Source organism: Accipiter gentilis, chromosome 4, assembly GCF_929443795.1.
Source record: "Accipiter gentilis chromosome 4, bAccGen1.1, whole genome shotgun sequence".
Taxonomy (NCBI): Eukaryota; Metazoa; Chordata; class Aves; order Accipitriformes; family Accipitridae; genus Astur; species Astur gentilis.
In genome coordinates, this window is record NC_064883.1 from 7,855,312 (window position 1) to 7,876,741 (window position 21,430).

At 37.0% G+C, this 21,430-nt stretch overlaps 1 protein-coding gene across 2 annotated transcripts in view; it reads left to right on the forward strand.

Annotated features, from left to right (window-relative positions):
- Positions 1 to 21,430, forward strand: part of TBC1D5 (TBC1 domain family member 5) — a 332,932-nt gene that overhangs the window by 243,337 nt on the left and 68,165 nt on the right. For both annotated transcript variants that reach the window (XM_049798069.1, XM_049798068.1), the window contains 2 exons: positions 6,468 to 6,610; positions 13,249 to 13,355. In XM_049798069.1, coding sequence (XP_049654026.1) covers positions 6,468 to 6,610; positions 13,249 to 13,355 — 250 coding nt within the window. The remainder of the gene's footprint in view (positions 1 to 6,467; positions 6,611 to 13,248; positions 13,356 to 21,430) is intronic.

Here is a 21,430-nt window from a genome sequence, read left to right on the forward strand (position 1 = left end):
GTTGAGCATTTTTTAATATAACTATGTAAAACTTAAAAAATTAATGGATGTGAACACAAACCAAACAGAATTTGAACCAGAAAAAAAAAAAACAACAATAAGCTACCTTGTATCCACCCAACATCAGAGCCATGATTCATGCATTTGGTGCAATGATCCACCAAATCTAAATGCAGCCAGTACTGGAGAAGGTGGATGAAATGAACACCCCACATGGGAGTGCAGGACAGGACAATCCCACCTAGATCACAGTCACACCAAAGCGTGTATGTCGTTCCCTGGAAGAATAGTAGTCTACATACAAACCTGAAATTACTTACATGTGCGCATGTAAGAAGAATCTTTTTTATATACTTTCTATTATCTCTAAGTCTAAGGAGAAGCTGAATGATTTTTTTAGATGTTGGCACACGTTTTTTCCCTCCTGTCATGGTTTAACCTCAGCTGGCAACCGAGCCCCATGCAGCCACTTGCTGACCTCCCTCACAGTGGGATGGGGGAGAGAAATCAAGGGTAAAAGTGAGAACGCTCGTGGGTTGAGATAAAGACAGCTTAATAGGTAAGGCAAAAGCCGTGCACACAAGTGAAGCAGAACAAGAAATTCATTCAGCCCTTCCCACGGGCAGGCAGGTGTTCGGCCATCTCCAGGAAAGCAGGGCTCCATCACGCCTAACGGTGACTTGGGAAGACAGACACCATCACTCCCAACGTCCCCCGCTTCCTTCTTCTTCCCCCAGCTGTATATGCTGAGCATGACGCCGTATGGTCCGGAATATCCCTGTGGTCAGTTGGGGTCAGCTGTCCCAGCTGTGTCCCCTCCCAATTCCTTGTGCCCCCCCCCCCCAGCCTCCTCGCTGGTGGGGTGGGGTGAGGAGCAGAAAAGGCCTTGGCTCTGTGTAAGCACTGCTCAGCAGCAACGACACTGCTTTCAGCACAAATCCAAAACATAGCCCATACTAGCCACTATGAAGAAAATTAACTCTATCCCAGCCAAAACCAGCACACCTCCTTATCAAACACACTTTTGTACAATCAACATACACTGCAGGAGACATTGTGGTAGAATTCTGTAATATTTAAATGTTTTACAGCCTAAGGAAAATCTGATCATCTTGTCTCCCTTGTCAAATGACAAAGGCCACATAATTTTATCTAATAAATCCAGAATTAACATTTGAATTTATGGATGAAGTAAACACATCTTCTCACAAGATGTCTGTTTTCATTCCCCTCACAAGTTAAGTAGATTAAGGTAAAAAATGGAACATATGCTGTAACAATATCTCACTGTACATCCTTTATGGGTGGTGTGTATATGAGGGTATGCTGTGTGTAAAATTCTCAACGTTTAGATCCAACACATCAGAAATTTCTGTAAATCCCTCAAAGTCTGCTGAGCTTCCCACATAACTTCTTATTCCATTTTTTTGGCTTTATTGGGATTTCACATGTTTCTCTCTGTTCTGACAAAATATTGGGTTTTAATAAGGTTTTGTTTATTTTAGAAATGTCATTTTGTTGATCATTACACTTAGCTCTTTTGCCTTTCTTCTCATCTGTGATCATTAAGAGTTTCTTGTGCACCAAGAGCACTACTGGCCTTCCACAAGACCCTTGTAGAAGAGCAGCTAAAAGAAGAAGTTGTGATTATACTTCGGGCATGTTTCCTTTGCTGTCTTGTATCATTTGAAGGTTTTATTAATCTCTTAAGGACATTTCATACAAAATCCCTGAACTATGTAAAGCCATGGGAGTCTTAATAAAAACAAGATTTATTAAGAAAGGAGACAGAACACTGGAGAAATGGACTGTGTAACAAGTCTAAGCCGAAATGTTGCTAAAGCTTGTCTTGATTGGTCTCCTTCATGTCATTAACAGAAAGTAAACTACCTTACACATCCTCTGATTGCAATTGCCCGTCTCCCCTCCGACTGCCTCCGGCAACTACCAAATCTGGGAGAGCTTCTGGTATCAAATGTCTTCTTTGGAGGGTGCTTTTCTATCTTTGATCTTCCTTCTCATCCATGTGAGTGTTGACGGGTGCTGCTCTGGGAGAGGTGGCCCCCGTGTTAGCCCTGCCTGCTCCTGGGTACCTCTGCAGAAGTATAGCCACGGAGATACACAGCCTTCTTCAGCTGCAGCCCACCCTCTGCCCATAGGTTAGAAACATGGACGTCTGAAATTGTAGTGCAGACACGAAGTCTGCCCAGAGTAGCGCTTACTGCCTGGCATTGAACTACTTAATTCTCTTCCGTATAGCTTTAAGTTCTTTTGAAAGTGTTATACAAATGTCGCTCCTCATCCTTTTTCCATATCTCATTTTTGAACAAGCAGATCACAGCTCAAGTCTGTCTACCCTTTCTCCTAAATTATTGACCATGACTTTACATAGTAAATTGCACTGGCTACAAATGTTTGCTTGAACATAATTCATGACAGAGTTTAAAGAGACAGAGCTTACATATCATTTTCTCAGTCAGTAAACAACTGATGTTAATTTTGGCATTTCTCAGCTTCCAAGTGCTTAGTTTTGATAAAATGGTGTTCTTTTCAATAGTTACAGTCCATTTAAATAATTTTCTTATTTTAAAAAAAGCAGCGAAACTTGCACTGAGAATGCAATGACATCCTGCAAAATCCTACTGACCCTCCCTTTCCCTGGAAGACTCCCACTACTGGGTCTTGCAAGCACTGGAAACTAGATGAACAGCATCCTCTGCCACCACATCCACTATGTGGCACTAGCCATTGCAGGTGAATGATATGCACCTTTGCCATTTCCCATGCAGGAAGGAGGGTGCAGCTGGGCTGAAAGATGGGGAAACAGAACAGACTCAGTGGAAACCTGCACCCTGCTGTGTTTAGGCCAACCAAGGAATTACCAAATTTGGGCATTTTTTAATATACACAGCAAAAAAAGGAAATACCAGAGACCTTGTTTTGATTCTAGACCTTCTTAATTAAATGCCTGGGGACAAAATAAGTTAAGCATGAGCAGAATTTTTTTAACCTTGTTCTAATGAATAGTATCAATGAAGAAAAAAAATCAAGTCTTGAGCAGATGCTTGAAGTGGAAATTGTGCTGAAGATTGAGTTTAGCAAAAGTATAAATGGCTGAAGACAGGCTCTTACAGTAGAATTTTTAGGCAACTTGTTGACAAGTTGTAGGTCCTAGATATAGAAGTAGCTTCAGACTCATGCTTTCCCTTTCCTGGCGTTATGTTTCTTTCTTATTCTTTCTGATTTCATTGTGTTGTTTTGTCCTCATATTCCTAAGCTGTTTGCTTCACCTCGTCTGTAACCATTTCTTAGGCTTATTTAATTTTTTAAAAAAAAATTGTCTGCCTTCCACGAAGACAGAGAAGATAACCAGCTAAATATATGTAACAAATAACATGAGTTAATTTTATTGATGCTTGCAGAATTATCCTGTAAATCTCAGTCAAAATGGTTGTGGGTTTAGTTAAAACTGGTAAGGCTGGATCATTGCCTTATTTAATGGCTTTACTAGAGTACAGTTTTCTCTTGCTTTCCCTATATTGTAAGGTCATTAATGAATCATTATCTATTGCTAGTAATTACTGATCTCTTGAGAATATTGGTTTAATTATATAGGAATCATAAGTGGAAGATACAGTTACGTATTCTACAATGTAGGTAGTAGTACCTTGGTGTATTATGGCTTTAAAGAATCTGTTGGGGTTTTTTTGTAGATTTTAATTGCTAAGTGTGCCTGGTAAAATATGAATTATTGTATTACTGCATGTGATAAAAGGTATACTATTGTGAGCCTCGCAGTCTGCAGGTGTAACAGATGTAAGGCAAGATTAACAGGACAGAACAATAATTAAACCAGAGACAGCCATCTCAAAAAAAAAAAAAAAAAAAAAGGTTTATCATGTCCAATGCAATTATTAAGTGTCTTAAATTCTCTGCAAATATTTGTAAAAGCAATAAAAATGTGTTAGTTTGAAAGACAGCTTTTCTGCGTGGACACTTATTTTAAGGAATTAAGATCCCTTTTTATGAATACAAAAGCTGAGTGGAGTCCTGCCATATGGCAGCATGGTTCATAGGCAATAGGGTCCTTGGTTTATAGATGCTATGAGCTAAATGCTGCCGAAGAAAATAAGAGAGCAGTTAGTATATATGCATTTACAACAGTATAAATTGCTTGCTCCCTTTAAGACAGGAAGGTTCAAATAATTAACGGTAATATTACGGTTGCAAAAGTCCAGTTGTTCTTCAGCAGACTATGTCTGTGAAACGTGATACCTCTGGGGACTGAGATTTAATTTTCCCAGGAGAAAATATAAAAGCAGGAGGAAAAAAGGAATGACTTCTGCTTGAGCAGAATAAACCTGCATCTACAAACGATTAACACTGCATAATGAAGTAGTAAAGAAGCAAAAGAGATTTCTAATAAAAGACTAATAACAAATCCCATTACACCATGGTGTATTTTTTCCCTTAGAGTGTATTAGACTTTTAGCAAGGTTCTGAATGAGATTTGGGTGGTTGTAAGCAAAGTCAGCTCAAATGCTTGAAGCTTAGCTGAAATTTCTTGCCTAACAGTTTGTGTAACTTGAAAGTTGCGGTTTTACAGGTGGGAGGGGTTGTTAATGCAAGTAATAGGCTTCACACAGAGTTTGGGTAATATTTGTGTCACCATAGGATAATAGTCTCCTGTGGGCTAAGCACTGTAGGGTAATGTGCCACTACATGGTAAAATCCCTTCGACAGAACAGACGTGGTATTAAATGCACTAGCTAAGCCTTACTTCTGTGTTAACAGTTCTTCTGACTTCTCTTTCTGAGGCCTGAAAATAAGTCCTCATAGGGAAGGGGTTTGATCAGAGAGGGAAATACATAGAGTTTGTGTTTTGTCATAGCTAATATTGTGACTTTTATAATTACTACGCTAACATAAAAAGTTACAAGATCTTAGAACGTAAATGTTTAATACAAGGATGAGATGATGCTGTCTTTTGAAACTACTTATTTTCACTTTTAAAAGGGAACGCGTCTTGCAAGAGAAAAAATTCTGTGTAGTGATCTCTGAATCTGTAACATGGATGTTTCTGCAGATTATATATATGGTTCCAGTGGCAGGGGGAATAAAAGTTTACAAACAAACAAGTGAACAAAACCTTGACTGGCAAAACAGTCCCTTTAAATTTCTTTTGTAAGACAGTCTTCTTGTACAGATTGTTGCTATCTTAAAAGCTTGTGCTTGACTGATGTGTTGGAATTCACTTGTCTAGAAATGAACTTTTATTACTGGAGTCACGAAAAAAAAAAAACAGATGCCTTAAACCAACAATGAGTTCTGGGACAAAAGTGGTTAAACATGAATTCTTACAAGTGAAACTAATCTTGATGAAATTTCTAGTTGCCTTTTTAGAAATTTTTGTGAGTTTTAAAGAATGACTTAATATGCTTAGGAGAAATTTGCAATCAATCTTTTCTTGCCACTGAATAAACAGATTCCACACGCATAGTAATTTGCGTATCCATGCTAAAAATGTAATTCATTATTTTTAAGTCCATTTTGTAATAACTATTTCAGGATTAATGTTACTAACTATTTTTAGTCCTTTCAAATGTAACCTTAGAAAATCCTACCTAAAAAGGTACAAAGCTACCAGGTCTGTTCTGGAATAGGAAAGGGAAGTGCCTTTCCTGAGGTCAGCAGGTAAGTCAGTGTAAGAGCCAGAACTGGAAATAAGAAACCTTGAGAAAAAATTTTCTTCTACTGCATCTCAAGCTTCCAGCCTCGAGCAAATAGTGCGTTTAATAAGACAGATTTTCACATTTTGCTAGGTATGAAAACAGCACAGATACGAACAGGAATTGACGGTATAGTCTACATGCAGATTATCACTAAATCTGGTAAAGATTTAAATTAGGTTTAATCAAAATAGCATCCATAGCATGTTTTACATGGAGCTGCGAACACTGTCATCGATTACAGGGAGGAAGCCTCTGCAAACTAAGTGTGACCCTGTCCATTTTAACTGCTGCTCGGCATCTGCCTCTGAACTGGCTTTCACTTCACTGGGCTTTTCGGGGCTTCTCATAAACAAACCACTGGCTTCACCCTCCTGGTTTTGCTGTTCCACGCTATTCTTGTGTAACATTTTCTCCCTTTCATCTTAGATCACTATCACATTAAATGCCAAAAAATACAGTATATAGCATTGATATGTTTTGTCCTTTGAGGTTCACCCATGTAATAATATTAGTCAGTTTAGCTTCTGCAGTCTGCAATGTATCACTTCTTTAATGTAGATGCAGTAATATTTCCACGAATACAGTTAGTTAAGTGGTTATGACAGATCTTCGCGCTTTGCAAAATTTTCTAGTAAAATGTTTTGGATTGTAGCTGATCCTGGGATATGTATCCTGACTTTACCATACTTGGCAAAATGGAGAAATACAAATCACATCTTTTCCTTTTTTTTTCAGACGATGGGTAAGGCTCCTGTTTGGACGTGAATTCCCACTTCAGGACCTTCTGGTTGTCTGGGATGCTCTATTTGCTGACAGTATCACCCTGAATTTAGTTGACTACATTTTTGTAGCCATGTTGTTATATATTAGAGATGCCTGTAAGTATCAAGTACCTTACACTCTTTTAAAAAGAATGCAAACCTATTTTTTCCAAAGAAAAAGGGGACGTAAGAAATGCTAAATTTCATTGTGAATTTTTTAACATACTGAAAATCCTTCCAAATGCTATGAGAGGAGCCATTTATTATCAGACACGGTCTGGTGTATTTATGAAACAAATTGTATCTTGGAGTTAAATGCAGGTTTGTTTTCTGAGTAGTTCTCTGGGTTTATATAGAGTTGGGGATTTTATGTGCAGTAAGTGACACAGGTATGTATAGAGCTCCACCTTCTGACCAAGCTGATGAATTGAATAAAGCCTCCCTTTGAGACTGAGAATACTTTTATGCTGTTCTGCTGTGAGAAATGTGAAAATGCACAAGGCAATGACTCATAATTTTCGAAGATATATCTTGAAAGAAATGTAAATGCAGAGATGAGTAACAATTACAAAATATGTTTATTCTGTGCAAGAGTGGCATCTTTAAAAAATGATCATTTCATTTATTTTATTTTAGTACGCCTGAAATATGTGCACAGGTGATTTCTTATGGGTTAGTGATGACCAATAAATACATTAAGTTGGGACAAACAAGAAATCACAAAAATGTTGTTAGCTTATATAATTGTGAATGGGAAGAGGAAGATATGTAGTGATTGAGGCATTTATTTCTGTCCCATCATATTTTGAAAAAATTCTGTATTCAATTTTGCTGCAAGAAAGTATGCGTCTTGCAGCAAGATGCATGTCTGTCATTTAATATATGAATTCCATAGCATGCTGTTCAGAGTTAATTATATACAATCTGTAAGATTTAGGTTCTAACAAGGTCGCATATTTGACACAATTTTGTATTCTTGGACACATAAGGTTTTCAGCATCTGTGGTTCCTATTTTAGGGCCCAATCTGAAAAAGACAACGTGCATGTACTTTGCACGTACTGTCGTTCCAGTGCCTGCCTTCATGTGGGTTTTTTAATTACTTTTTAATAAACATACAGCATATAGAGCTACCTTATATTCCTCTCAAAGAAGTGGACATTTAATTCAGTTTAGAGGTTTCAAAATTAATGCTGCTGTTTCAGGATGATCTGATTCCAGGTCATTATGTTCTGCAATCTAAATCTAGCTTGTTTATGTGCAGTAAACTGAAATAATCTTAAAATTTTTGGTATACCTATATGGTGCAGATGCATGTAAAACTGTTTCTTAACATCACTATTTTATTTTGTGTCATCGTTTTCCTTTAAAAAAAACCCAAACTTTAGAGCTGTGTTTGTAAGCACCCTCTCTCTTCTTGGGGAGGGAAGGTTGTTCTGCATTTGTTTTCTTTTTCTTTGTGGTGCTCATGTACAAGTACCAGTATGAGGTAACTAAAAACATGAGCTAAAAATGTGTTCTAGGCATCTGTATGATGCCCTCTTTTTTCTGAAATCCCCAGGCTTAGTAAACAGAGTAGTAAATAGCTTTAAAGTGGAGAACATTTGCCCAAATGAGATGCAAAGTCACCTCATCAGGACAGCTAATACTTCATACATACACTGTTTCTGTAATAAGTAACTTTTTGTTCTATAGTTAGACCTAGTTAGTTACTCTAGGCATAATAAAAAGGTGAAACAAAGTACCCAGTCATAAATATTGTAAAGTTGAATATATTTTCAAAGTCAAGCTCAAACGATAGTGATTTCCACAGTGATTTGATAAAAGAAAGCTTTTCTTATATGTCCGTAATAGTTTTTCCTCATTTTTTTATTGCTGATATTTGAGCTTTGAATGGAGCTCAAAGTTCTGTTGTAATATTTTTACAAACATTTTCAAATAAAATAGATTTCTAAAAGCTTCTCTTTATTTGGTGAAAGGAAATGTTAGCTCAAAACATGTGATGATGTGAATCATCTATAAATAAACATTCTGGAAATTTTCAGTTCAAAAACTTTGAAACATAGGAATAATAATAGGGCTCCTAAGATATTATATTATAAAAATGTCAAATGTAAACAATGACAATAATATAGTACTGAAAGCATTTGAAAGTTTAAAAATTATGCAGATTCTTTTATGCCAACACATTTGGGGATGGGGGGGAGAAGTTGTTGGTTTGGGAATTGATGGGGGGTTTTCTGTGTTTTATTTTTATGTTCTCAAGGACATGATTTTAAGAAAGTATTATTTATGCTATATTTTTTATTTTATTGTTATTGTTTTGAAATCCTCTGTTAGTCAAATGATATATTATTCAATGAGAAGGGAACGTTTAGATTATTAGATTATTGTTTATACATTTTAGAGATTACGGACACATAATCACGTACACAGCCATTCTGTAAACTGCTCTGTTCAGTTTTACATCTGTATCCAAGCAGAGCTTTATCTGTGGAGTGATAATCCTCGCAAGCCAAGTGTAGGGTTGTTTACCAAAGTATCTGTGAGTTTTAATAAATTATTACTTTTTTTAGTTTCTTTGGAAAAATTCATGCAAAACAACCTTTTTTTTTTTTAAATGTGTCAAACCAGAAGCAGGATGTATATGGATGTATATGAAGTTGTTGATGAAATCAGAATGGAGGAGAGGGTGCAGTGCAAAAATACATATATTTTATATACTTCCCTTCCCTTCAAGAATGACAAAAATCAGCAAACCTGGAAGACCTGTCTATATTTTGCTTAGTAAACTGTCATTATTGCACCAGGAGCTAACTTAGACTGATGAGTGTTAAGATAAGTATATTTTTATCATGTTCCCACTTGAGGACTAGCTATGGCCATTGTTAGAATGTATTTTTTGTTATCTAAAAGCACTCTGAATATTTTGAGGGAAATAAAGGAGCCACAACCTTTTCTTAGAGGAGCTGATTTGTTATTTTTGTTATAGTGCAAGATGTTCATATTATCTATGTTTAACTTAGTTTAAGGACAACTAAAGAGAATACAGCCATGCATAAAGCAGCAGGGGGAAGTAGGTTAGGAAGTAGGCTTCCTGGGTTAGGAAGCCATCAGGATACAAGACTGGTGGCATCAAACATTAAACTCTTAAGAAATGACATGTCACAGAAAATTAGGACTTTGTTGAGGACAAGTACAGTTAGTTTACATGTTTTCCACCACTATTATTGCTGCTTGCATCCAGGAATGTTTATTGGACCAACAGAGAAAAGTCAGTCTCATCTAAAGCAGAAGGGAGAAAGCAATTTGATGTTCCTCTGCACACTGCATAACAAATATTAATCAAAAGGCAGTAAGATTGCTTTCTCTACGTAAAGGAGTTTCTCTGCTCCTTTTCCTAGAAACACCAATAGCATTCTTTGGAGAAGTGAGAACTTGTTGTTCACAATAGAAGTTGGATCCAGATGTGACTCTTGCCAAGCCAATTAGTGAAGGAAAAGCACCGGTACAGAAGCACCAAGCTTATTACAAGGCAGCTGGCCACAGCGTAGGATATTTCACCATTGAACTTCAGCACCATCCAGCTACTGCTGAGACTGGATAAATTTGTATTGCAGAGAATGTCCTTCCAGAAACCTTATCCTACAGTTGATTCTTAGAAATCCTTTTAATTCCGACATGCATATTCAGAGAAGGGGTGTTTGTTTTGCTTTACTGCTATTTTCTCTATCATTTTTAAGAAAACTGCCACTCTGTTGGATAGTATCATGCATTTTGTCCTGAAAAGACAAGAATCGTAGAATGGTTTGCGTTGGAAGGGACCATCAAGGATCATCTAGTTCAATCCCCTGCCATGGGGGATTGCCAAGGGACACCTTCCACTAGATCATGTGGCTTGAACCCCCATCCTTCAACACTTCCAGGCATGGAGCATCCACAACTCTGGGCAACCTGTTCCAGTGCTTCACCACTCTCTTCCTAAAAAATTGCTTCCTTCTGTCTGAGTTAAATCTACCCTCTTTCAGTTTAAAACCATTACCCTTTGTCCTGTCACTACAGGCCCTGGTGAAAAGTCTCTCTCTGTCTTTTTTATAGGCCCCTTAATATATTTAAAGGCCACAAGAAGGTCTCCCTGGAGCCTTCTCTTCTCCAGGCTGAACAACCCCAACTGTCTCAGCCTGTCTTCATAGAGGAGGTGTCCCAGCCCTCTGATCATCTTCACGGCCCTCCTGTGGACCGCTCCAACAGGTCCATGTCCTTCTTATGTTGGGGGCCCCGGAGCTGGACGCAGTACTGCAGGTGGGGTCTCACCAGAGCAGAGTAGAGGGGCAGGACCACCTCCCTCGACCTGCTGGCCACGCTGCTTTTGATGCAGCCCGGGATACGGTTGGCTTTCTGGGCTGCGAGCGCACGTTGCCGGCTCATGGGCAGCATACAGATCACTCTGAAACAAAAGGGTACCAAGAGGTGTTTCAGCAAAGTAATCCTTTTAACCCAAGGTTCCTCAGCAAATAGAGCACTGGCAACAGTGTTCTCTTCTGTAAAGATTTCTACATGGAAAGGGGACAGCTGAATATGGGGGGAAAACCCTAAAGATAAAATAAATATAAAAGTTAGCAGGCCTTCCTCATTTAAGCGTTGGAGGGTTTTTTAACTTTCTTTGGATGGTTAGGTTGCATTTTAAAATTTAACTTTTAGGGATCAGAGGGGACACAGGTCATTTCCCAACAGTTTGATTATTTTTTTTTTTCCATTATTCGATTGCTTCACTATTATACATATAAAAAAATTAATAATTAGAGTAAATGTGGTTGAAAACACAATTTTTTTGCCAGGGGGCAAGTCTGCACCATTAAAATAAGTTAGCTGTTTTAATATTTACTTTTCTCTAGATCTGTGAGACGGCAAAGAACTCTTCCAGAAAAATAAAGAACGGATAATTTTAATCCATTTTACATTACTGAATAGAACACATTCTGATATGTTCAAACAAGAAATGCATTGGTCTTACTGCCTATCATTTATTAAAGTATTTAGAATTTACTATCAATTTTCAGTATTTTTATTTGCTTTGGTAAAAAGGCATCATGATCATAACTGCAGAACAGTATCTTAAATTTGATTTACGTATGAGAGTTTGATTGGGTTGGTACTATGTGGTGCTCATATTATACTCCTCTGAAAGAACTCTGACGGAGACCATTGTATTGTGTTCATTATGCCAGCTTTGTGACTTCAAGAAGAAAAAACAGGTACCTGAATATGAACAAGAAAAACAAAGGGTAGGAAAAAGAACAGGCAGAACAGATAAAGAATGAGTAGGATAAGTGAGTGCTTTACAAATGAAAGCAGATGTATGAAATTACAAGCTGTCGGATCAGCAACGGAAATGAAGATGATAAAGTGGTTCCCTACACAGATTATAATTATTCATTTTGCCCAGTCCTGCATCTTTTCCCCATAATCCTCTTGTTAAGGGAGGAAAGGTGCAGGAGGTTATGAGGCTTATTCACATGAAAGAAAAAAAATAAAACATTTAAATCTTTCTATCCACAAAACAGTCCTTTATTTTGTGTTTTATTCATTCAAAATAATTTTGTATTTGCAATGATCTTTTCTGGTGTAGAGGCCTGATTAATTAAAAGTATTTGTTACTACAGCTAAAGTTCTCAGAATAGTAGTTTGTTAAAAAATTATTTACAATTACTATTGTTGGAGGCTGTCTTTATGTTGCAGAGTATAAGCATCGTTAGCAGGCATTGCTTTGACAGCTGTGGCAGATGGATTGCCTGGATTTAGATGGTGCAAAAGAAATGAAGTAGTTTACATAGACCTGCCTGAAAAGATGTCTTTAATAATGGCACTCATAATTAGATTGATTTGGGGGGAAAAAAAACAAAACCAACCAGAATACAATAACGACAAGCAAAGAACCATAGAGTATACTTACGCAGAGATAAAATCAAGCATAATTATAACAAAATTATAAACTTAGCAAGGCATGCTGAAAATTTCCTGAATAAGTAAAAAATCCTAATAAAATTAAGGGGATATTATATTTTTAAGTGTTTATGAGATTAAAATCTAGCCTTTTCCCTTTTTCCTGAACATTTCATGAATTGATTCCGATTTACGAGAAAAAAAGGAGTTGTTGACATCATTTTACGTATGTGTATATATATGTGTGTGGGCATGCATATGTATATGTACATAAGAACAACATAAAAGATACTTCAGCAAAGAATTGTCAGAGTGGGGGAAAGTTATCAAAAAAGCAGGACCGACGGTAAAATTTATCTCACAAATTATCATACTTAAATTTAGGTGTCTGCAGATGAGTGTCTGAAAAGTCAGTGTCCGTTTCAGAGTATAGGACTAGTTCTTCAAGCTCCACTGACTATTGCCCTGACCACCACTGACTCAGGCAGGCTTTAGGTGCACAGCTACAGCGATCTAAATTTAGGCATCTAAATCTGGAACTAACATAAATGTCTATGACATAAAGGAAGTAGTAGGTTTAGCATTGTCCTTAATGATACTGGACCAAGCATAGTCATGAAGCTTGATTATGCAGTATCTTCTTTTACTGTGAGCACTGCTTGGGTTCTAAGAGACTTAAGGTTGGAAAACACAGCTGAATTTTAACTGCGATGAATCTACTGGAAAAGGTGCTGTTTTGGAATACCAAAATAAGATAGTAATATTTCACTTTTTCCCCCCCCTTTCCCCCCCCCCCCCCCATTTTCATTGTAGTGATTTCAAGTAATTATCAGACCTGTTTGGGACTTCTGATGCATTATCCACCTATTGGAGATGTTCACTCCCTTATCCTAAGAGCACTTTTTCTCCGAGATCCAAAGGTGAGATGCTAGCTTTGTAAATACAGGGAATAAATCTCTCTAATAAAATGTTCTAAATACTGTGAAGTTAATAACAACCTACATTTGGGGGACTAAACTGTACTTTCAAGTTTCTTCTTACCTGACAAAAATGCTGAAGGAAAGAGTTGGTAACCAAGAGTAGAAACAAGTTTCTTTACTCTTCAAAGAATGCTATCCTACTGTTTTGCTTAAGTTATCCAGGAGCTGTGGTAACTGCAGATGTTTATGCTGTTTAGAATGCCTTTGCTTGGTATTCTGCACAGAAATCTTTCATAATAAAGTATACTTTTGAGGGAAACAGTATATTTTATATAATAACCTAGTAAGCTGTATAGAAATCATCATGCAATTTCATCTCTAAGACCTTTTTCATGGAATTTCTGCAGATTAATCACTGTTAATCCTTAAAGCACTACCCCGCCCAATGTATAATAGTTATGTGATGGTTTTCAATTAAAAACAAGAGTCTGCTGTTACAGCCTGAAAACATTCACATGAATAAAATGTACAAATTCATAAATTTAATGTTACATATTACTAGCATACAGTTTCAGATATACTCATCTATACTAAAAAAAAGCAAACCTCTTGCTGTTTTAGAATGGCATGTGTATATGTGTGGATATAATATACAGCAGATATCCACAGGATAGTGGATGAAGTGTTTGAGATGAAGCTGTACACAGTAATCTTTGCAGTACTCAGATCTTTGGCAGATAGCAGAATTTGTGCTGCTGGTTTTGAACTGTCTTTGTGCATGTCCCATTAGTAGGCTGCCAGTGTAAAGTCTGATTTCCCTCATCTTCTTGATGCATGTCACCTTTGAAAGTGAAAAATTCATCACTTCTGCACTTTGACTGCCTTCTGCAAAATTTCATTCAGTACCAGTGTTTACACTTTTATGGATTAAGAAAAAAATTGTCTCTTTGTTTCTGTATCAGTTTTTTGCAGAAATCTGCATCCTTACAGCTGCTTTCTTCATTCCTCTCAGGCACAAAGATTTCTTTCATGACGAGAGTAAAGTATATCGTCTTTTCAGTGTGTAAGAAAGTTTGTAATGTTAGACCTCAGGAATCTTCCTAAAGATTTTGGCAGCAGTGTGTGAAATCAGAGTGCCCAGCATTTATTTATGTAGTTTTTTAGCAAAACAAGATAGAAGTATTTTTTTAGAGGGAACATACAGAGGGAGGAAAATTGTGCTAAGATATCAAACTAAATCCAATATGTAATCTGTCATTTCTTGAAGGTATATGTTAAAAGACAGAATAATTACTAATTATTCCACTGTCCTCCAAAGCATCCTAGGCTGTATACAAGATATCCTACTAGCTGAAGGGGGCAAAAATAAACTACCAATTTCCCATGTAAGAAGCTTGATCACTATTGCGCTCCTTATGCCCTTGTCTCCAACAGAATGAAGTTGTCAGGCTCATAAGCCCTCAGTGCCCCATTAATAAACATTCTCAGGTGTGCCTTGAACACCTTTCAGAAAAACACTGGATGTAGTTCCTACTGTGTCTTTCAGGTAGTTCTCCCCTCTGTCAGGTGGATGAGTCCTTAAAGCTCTTTCATGCAAAGACTGCTAGTTTTGTCAATTTAAATATGATTAATTACAATTGTTCCTCATCTCTGAGCTGTACTTATCTACTTGGGAAATACTCTGAAGGTGAGGAAGCTAGGGTTTACAGAGATTGAAGAGCCTTAAGGGACTTCCAGCCACCTCTCGTTTCACATTGGATCTTTGATTGAGAATGCATACACAGATCTGGACTTCTTACAGTAAGGAAGTTAAACTGTTCTAAAGGATCACTCTAAAAGAAAAAAATTAGCTCCTGGTCTGAGAAGGAAATGTATTTTCAGTGCTATGACTTGAGTACATGTTTCTTATCTTTCCCTAGGTATGATTTTATGTTTCACTTTTGTGTCTTTAAGCATGTATTGGTTCGATCCAATGTATTTCTGAAATGGAAGTCTTGTTATTCTGTAAGACCTACACATAAAAAATTTTCAAGTCTTTCAAAATTTTTCATTGCACAGAAGGAAAAGGAAGACTCCAAGACATCATGGGTGCTGTAGGAGTCTAAAGTCAGTACACAGATTATATACCAATATAAGTGGGAAAAATATGATACCTTTTTTTTGCTATCTGCATAAAGATAATTCAGTTTGCTGTTATTCCTTGAGCAGATAAAAGGAGATTGGAAGAAAAGAGAAGGCGATTTTAGTCAGTAGTGTAACTTGTAAGTGATGATTAGCAAATTCAGTGCTTAATGATTTTTCTTCCTCCTTTGATGTTTTCCTGTGCATTTCTCCATCACCAGCTTCTGGTTTCTAATGGAAAATTACATTTGGTTCAATGCATTTTAGATCTCTTGAGCCAGGGCTGAGTTGTTCCGTGTGGCATTTCTTCTAACATTTCACTTGGGTTTTCATATGTGAAGTCAGGAAACTCTTCTGTGGGAGACTGTTGCATGGTCCAGTGGCTTATTTCATTATTTGTTGAACATAGCAAGAATGTTTAGTGTTGTTCTAGATATCAGAGAGAGGCTTGATCTCTGCCTCTTGGAGCTTTAAATCTCAGGTGGACAAGAAATGCAGTTTAGAAGTCATGGACAGGTGCAAACAGGAATCTGCCTCTTGCAGGTTTGTTAATATAGATTGTCTTTGGGGTTATTTTTGCAGCTAAGTAAATGCCAAATAATCTCACTGAAGGGAAGTTGTGGGGTGTTTGGACTAAGAAAGGTTGGTCGTATCTACATAGATCTGAAAGGTTCTTAAGGAACAATCCTGTCATAAATGGTGAAGTAGTTAAGATGGACCCAATACGGCCTTTCCATTCATAACTTCCGATTCTGGATATAATCTGGGTTTGCATGTCTAATAACTTCCATTATTTCTTCTGTTTCCTTGGTCTGACATGACAGATATCTCTCCCTACTTATTTGTCTTGTAGACTATCAGGAGAGCTAAACTTTGGTTTGATGAACCTGTCGCATTTTGTTTGCTTCTTTTCACTACAGTCGTCACCAGGAGAGCAACCTCAATGTCAAAAGAAAGCTATACTTAAAAGATGGGTGGCATTTTTTTCTTACAGATGGACAAGTAGAATTTCCTGACCTTTTGTGGAATCAAACCCTAGCAGAAGCCTTAGCATTGTCCAGTAATAACAATAATATGAAAGGTTATTAGTGCTCACCATTAATCTAATGCATGCAGGAGCTCTCCTTTTCACTTCATGAACCATGGTTGGCAGTAGGAATGAGAGGACGTTTTAGATACCACATGCCTGATATATTCCAGTGCCATAGAAGAGAAATACACATCTCTGTAATAGCTGAAACCAAGTTAATGCACCTATCTCTGAAGGGAGGGCCTGAGACATACTAATTTTACAGGCATGAGTATGGATCAATGCAGAATAATTGAATTTCAGCCTTTTCTGCATTTGGCTAGCTCCAGTTCTTCGGAAAATGTAGAATGAAGAGCTCAAATCAGTGTTGTTGTCTTTGCATAGGGTGATAAAGTTAACCTGCTTAGCAGAGTATTTGTTTCACATTTCTAATCTTTGAACAGATAATTACCTCAATTATTTATATGAAAGTAACTTCTATGCACTAAAAGTCCTTCTGAATATAAAAGTAGAGATTCTTATGGAAGAATGGGCAATTAAAAGTATGTATATGTGAAATGAGAAAACAAGGGAAGGTTTTTTTGTGTATATCCAAAAGCATTTACTGAAGGTGTGTCTCTGTGTATTTAATATCCCACGAGTGGCCAATTTTCTTCATTTTTTTCCTTATCAAAACCATCGAGCACTGTTAATTTTCAAAGCAAAGGCTGCGAAATTAAGAAGTAGAGATATGGAGATAGGGCAGTGGAAAAATATAAAGTGATTAAAAAACATAGTTCTAACTAGAGTTGTTCAAATAAAAAAAAATTAAAAAACCCAATTAGAAACAAAAGTCATAGAAAATGTGAACATATTGTGTTCCTTAAATAACCAGATGTTCTTTCCTTCCTGAAGGCAGCCAGGGCTAGGAATAAAAGGTTTAAAACTATTGTTTTAAGTTAACTGTGAATTTTGCAAATCTGTTTTCACCCTTTAGCAAATAAAATTCTAATACAGCAACATAAGCAAAGTCATTTTCATCTTTGGGTGTTCTTATTTGTATGTTGTTCTGTGTTGAAGTGTTAACCTTATCACAATGACTTATTAGAAAACTAAAGCACTACGTAGAATTTTACAGTTTTACATTGCATACTAAGAACCTGACAACCATCCTTTGTCTGAAAGCTTACTGTATTTATTCTTAATATTTTTGTAAAATAAGTTTGCTTTCAATATTTTAACATGGTGAGTTACCCTATGTGTTGAGCAAGCTAGTTAGGAGTTTAATTCAGTGGAGACACCTTTTATTATAAGCCATCGATTCAAAAGAGAAAAAAGAAAGTGGTTGTGCTTGGTCAATGGGGATTCATTTGTTAGTTAGGCTAATAATATTCTAGTTACTGCTGATGATATTGTCCAACATTGTATTTTAAGCTATTTGCTGACATTGAAAGTGGCCATATAATAATATTAAATTCTAACTAAATCCACAATGAAGCATACATGACATTTCAAAGAATTCGTATTAGTTTGTCATGCCTGAAATTACAGGTACTGCTAGAAAACTTAAGCAATAATATATGGTCATGATCACTCATATAACGATTAGTCAGAGAAATCTACATTCCAGCTTTTTCACAATCTGAGCAATAAAGTGACAAGGGGAAAACACATTACTGAAATTTTGAACCGAACTCTTTGTACATTTATTTTCAGCTGAATTTTCTTCTTAAGTAGCTGCCACCATCTCAGAGTTTTCTCCAAGCTAGTTTCATGTGCCTGAAAGGCTGTTGAGTTTCACTTTCTTCTTCTTCAGATAAATTCTTTTCTATACATTCATTAACTGAGGTGCCGCTGCAGAGCTGCAACTGTCCTTTGAAAGCTGCCAGTATGTCAGTATTGTTTGTTTTGCTGTTTGTGGCAGGAGAAAAGCAGGTTTGGGGTTGTTTTGTTTGTTTGTTAGCATTGTGTGTGCAATCTGGCATTAATTACCTGTCTTTAATGACCAGATTGCAGCCAATCAGAAGTTGGGATCTGGCAGTGTTTGGGCATTAACAACTCATTAATTTGTACCTACACACAGAGGTACTGCTGGGGTGTGGAGTCCATTTTGTTAGAGGGGTACCAACAAGGGGGAGGGGGGCTCTTAACAAACGTTTGCTTTTTGCTTTTTGCCTTTTTTTTTTTTTTTCTGATCGTGAAGAATGTGACTGATATTTCAGGAGTTAGGCAGTAATACATTAGGGCGTTTGGGTGCGTGAAAACTAAGTATCAGGAAGCTGGGATAATGGATAGCCCAATGCCGTGTGAGCTGGCAGTACAAGTAAGGTTACCTACACTTTAAAGGAGAGTTGCCTTGACAGCGGATATGACTGATAAAGAAAACAAGGTTTTCCAGAACAGTTAAGTACCTGTCTCTTCTGGGAGGAAAAGAATTAGGAGAAACAAAAAATAAATGCATTTATTTCAGTGATTCACAGAGAACTTCTATTTGCCTTAATTTCTGAAAGATTAAGATCTTCAATGCTTAGAAGACCGCTGGTTTTATAACCACATTCAGTTCCTTGTAGTGAACCCAAACATTTTGATGGTCTAACTTCCCCATTTGCCAATACAGTAAGGTTAGATGTAATCTAAACACCTCACTTTGAGTAAATCGATGGTTTTTCTGGAACTGCATGCTAAGCTATTTAATGTGGCGCTATACAACTAAGAATTACATATATTTTACATGTTAAAGCCCTATTAACTTGTCCTTTATGTTCATGTTCTTAAAATGAGAAACTTTTTCTTTGCAAGGAGATAGGCCATGCTTTGTTTTAAGAATTATTGTTTTAAATATTCAGTTATTGTGTTTCATTAATAGAATAAGGTATGACAGGCAGCTATGAGTTTAATGATAAATTACTTGGAATAGCCATGTTGCCATAGTACCACATAAAAATAGTAAGCGTACCATGAATTAAAAATCCTCTTCAGTTTTGTACATTTGTTTCAAAACCTTCCTTCCCAGTGCACCTGTGCATTTTAAAATAAAAAAAGGCTGTGTGGTCAATAGTCATAGTACAGTAACTTTCTCGTCTCTCAAAGTTCATTGCAATCTCCCCTGATACGTTAACCCTTTAATCAACACACTATAAAATAGTCATCTTCTTCTCTACGTCACAAGTAATATTTTCAGGAAAAAATCTTGGAAAGTAGTTAATTAGTCATCTAGTCAAGACTTTCCAAATGAGTAATCTTTCAAAGTCCTTCCCATTCCTCAGTATCATATGTAACACAGTAGTCATCACTTGAAGGAGCGAGCTGTTCTCTTAGATTGCCAACCACAATGCAGTTTCCAGTATTGCTCTGTGTTGTATGCACAGGCCAGTTATTTGGTTAAGAACCGACAGGTGTTGTATCAATGCAAGTTAAGCAGCCATTCCATTTAAATGAATAGGAAAGTGGTAGGAAATAATACAGAATAAAGCCAAGCTTCCTGAACAGTGACACCTCTCATAGTGAAGACAAAGCTGTGCCGCCGGTAAGACGGTGCAGAAACAAAGGACTTGTCCCATTTCTGTGTAGGGCCAAGCGAGATGGCGCTGCAGTCCGCTCCTGGCAGTGAAAGCGGAGCCCAGCAAGGAGGGCAAGTTGGCTTCGTTGATCTCGTTGCCGGTCTTGTGTGACCCAGCAGGAGAGCTGCTGGCCTTGAGGGCAGCGAGGGTTTGGTGGCATGGCTGGTGATTTCTGAGCAGGTGGAGATGTGCAGAGTCTTTCCGAGGAGATGGCTAAAGGCGAGTTAGGAACCATTGTTTACACTTTCGACTGATATTAAAACGAGTATGTAATAGTGTTGTATAGAACAGCAAGTAACGCACATTATTCAGTAAATAGTCAAGGCAACTACTTGCTGATCACTCAACTGGACTAAGAATTGCAAAAAAGAAAAAAAAAATTCATTTTTTATTCTTGTCTGCAGATTTCATAATTATGCCTTTTATCGAGGTGTCTTCCCTTTTAATCGTAAAGTGAAGGCATGAGATGCAGCAACATCGAGTTCAGGCCAGAGGGGCGATCAGGGAAAACTTAGAAATAGGGAAGGAATTATTCTCCAGTGCTGATCAGCACTCCTGATAATACTCACTGGGAATTCATAAGCTCTGTCTCGTTAAGGGCAAGTACTTTAGACAGGCAGGACGGAAGAAAAAGTTATTGTTGGAAGCCAAAACTTTAAACTGTGCTTTTCTCTTTGAGCAAGTTGATATCCTTAGTAGCAAAGTAAAACCAGTTCTGATTGTACTTGATGCTAAAGCAAGAAGCTGAAGCACTTCAAGCTCTTAATTACTTTAGCTACCACTAAAACTTACTGCTTGTGAATTTCTTGGGGCTGTTTCTTTCAAACGATTGGTTTACTTCTGTTTAAACAGTCATCTAAAGCTACTGACCCTCTCCTAAAGAGTAATGATGTTATTTATAAAATTACACTAATAAAATGTATTTAACAGTGTTAGAGTGAGGTGATTATGGTTCTTCTTGTGTGCAACCTGACAGTTCAATTAATCACTTCTCGTTTGCAAGGTAGTTTATCAAAAGGAAGCACTTAAAACACTTAAAGCACTTTGATTCTACCTAATCAAAAGTTCTCCATATCATAATTTATTTATTTGAGTAAAATTTGCAAAACACAAACTGTGAGTTATATAAAAATAGATTCATAACTTTTCAATAATGTATGAAAGATTAGCTACTGAATCATATCCAATCTATTATCATGGAATTTAAGTTCAGTCTTTTCTGATATAAATGTAGATATACTGCTGGTGTATTGACATATTTTATAGTAAATATTAATGTATTAATTGTTGTGTACAAAGCTATTTGAGTACATTTGTATTGGGGAATGCTTCTCTGAAAGAGCAATATACGTTCAAGATAGAAGTTGGAATGGTACATTCTATCC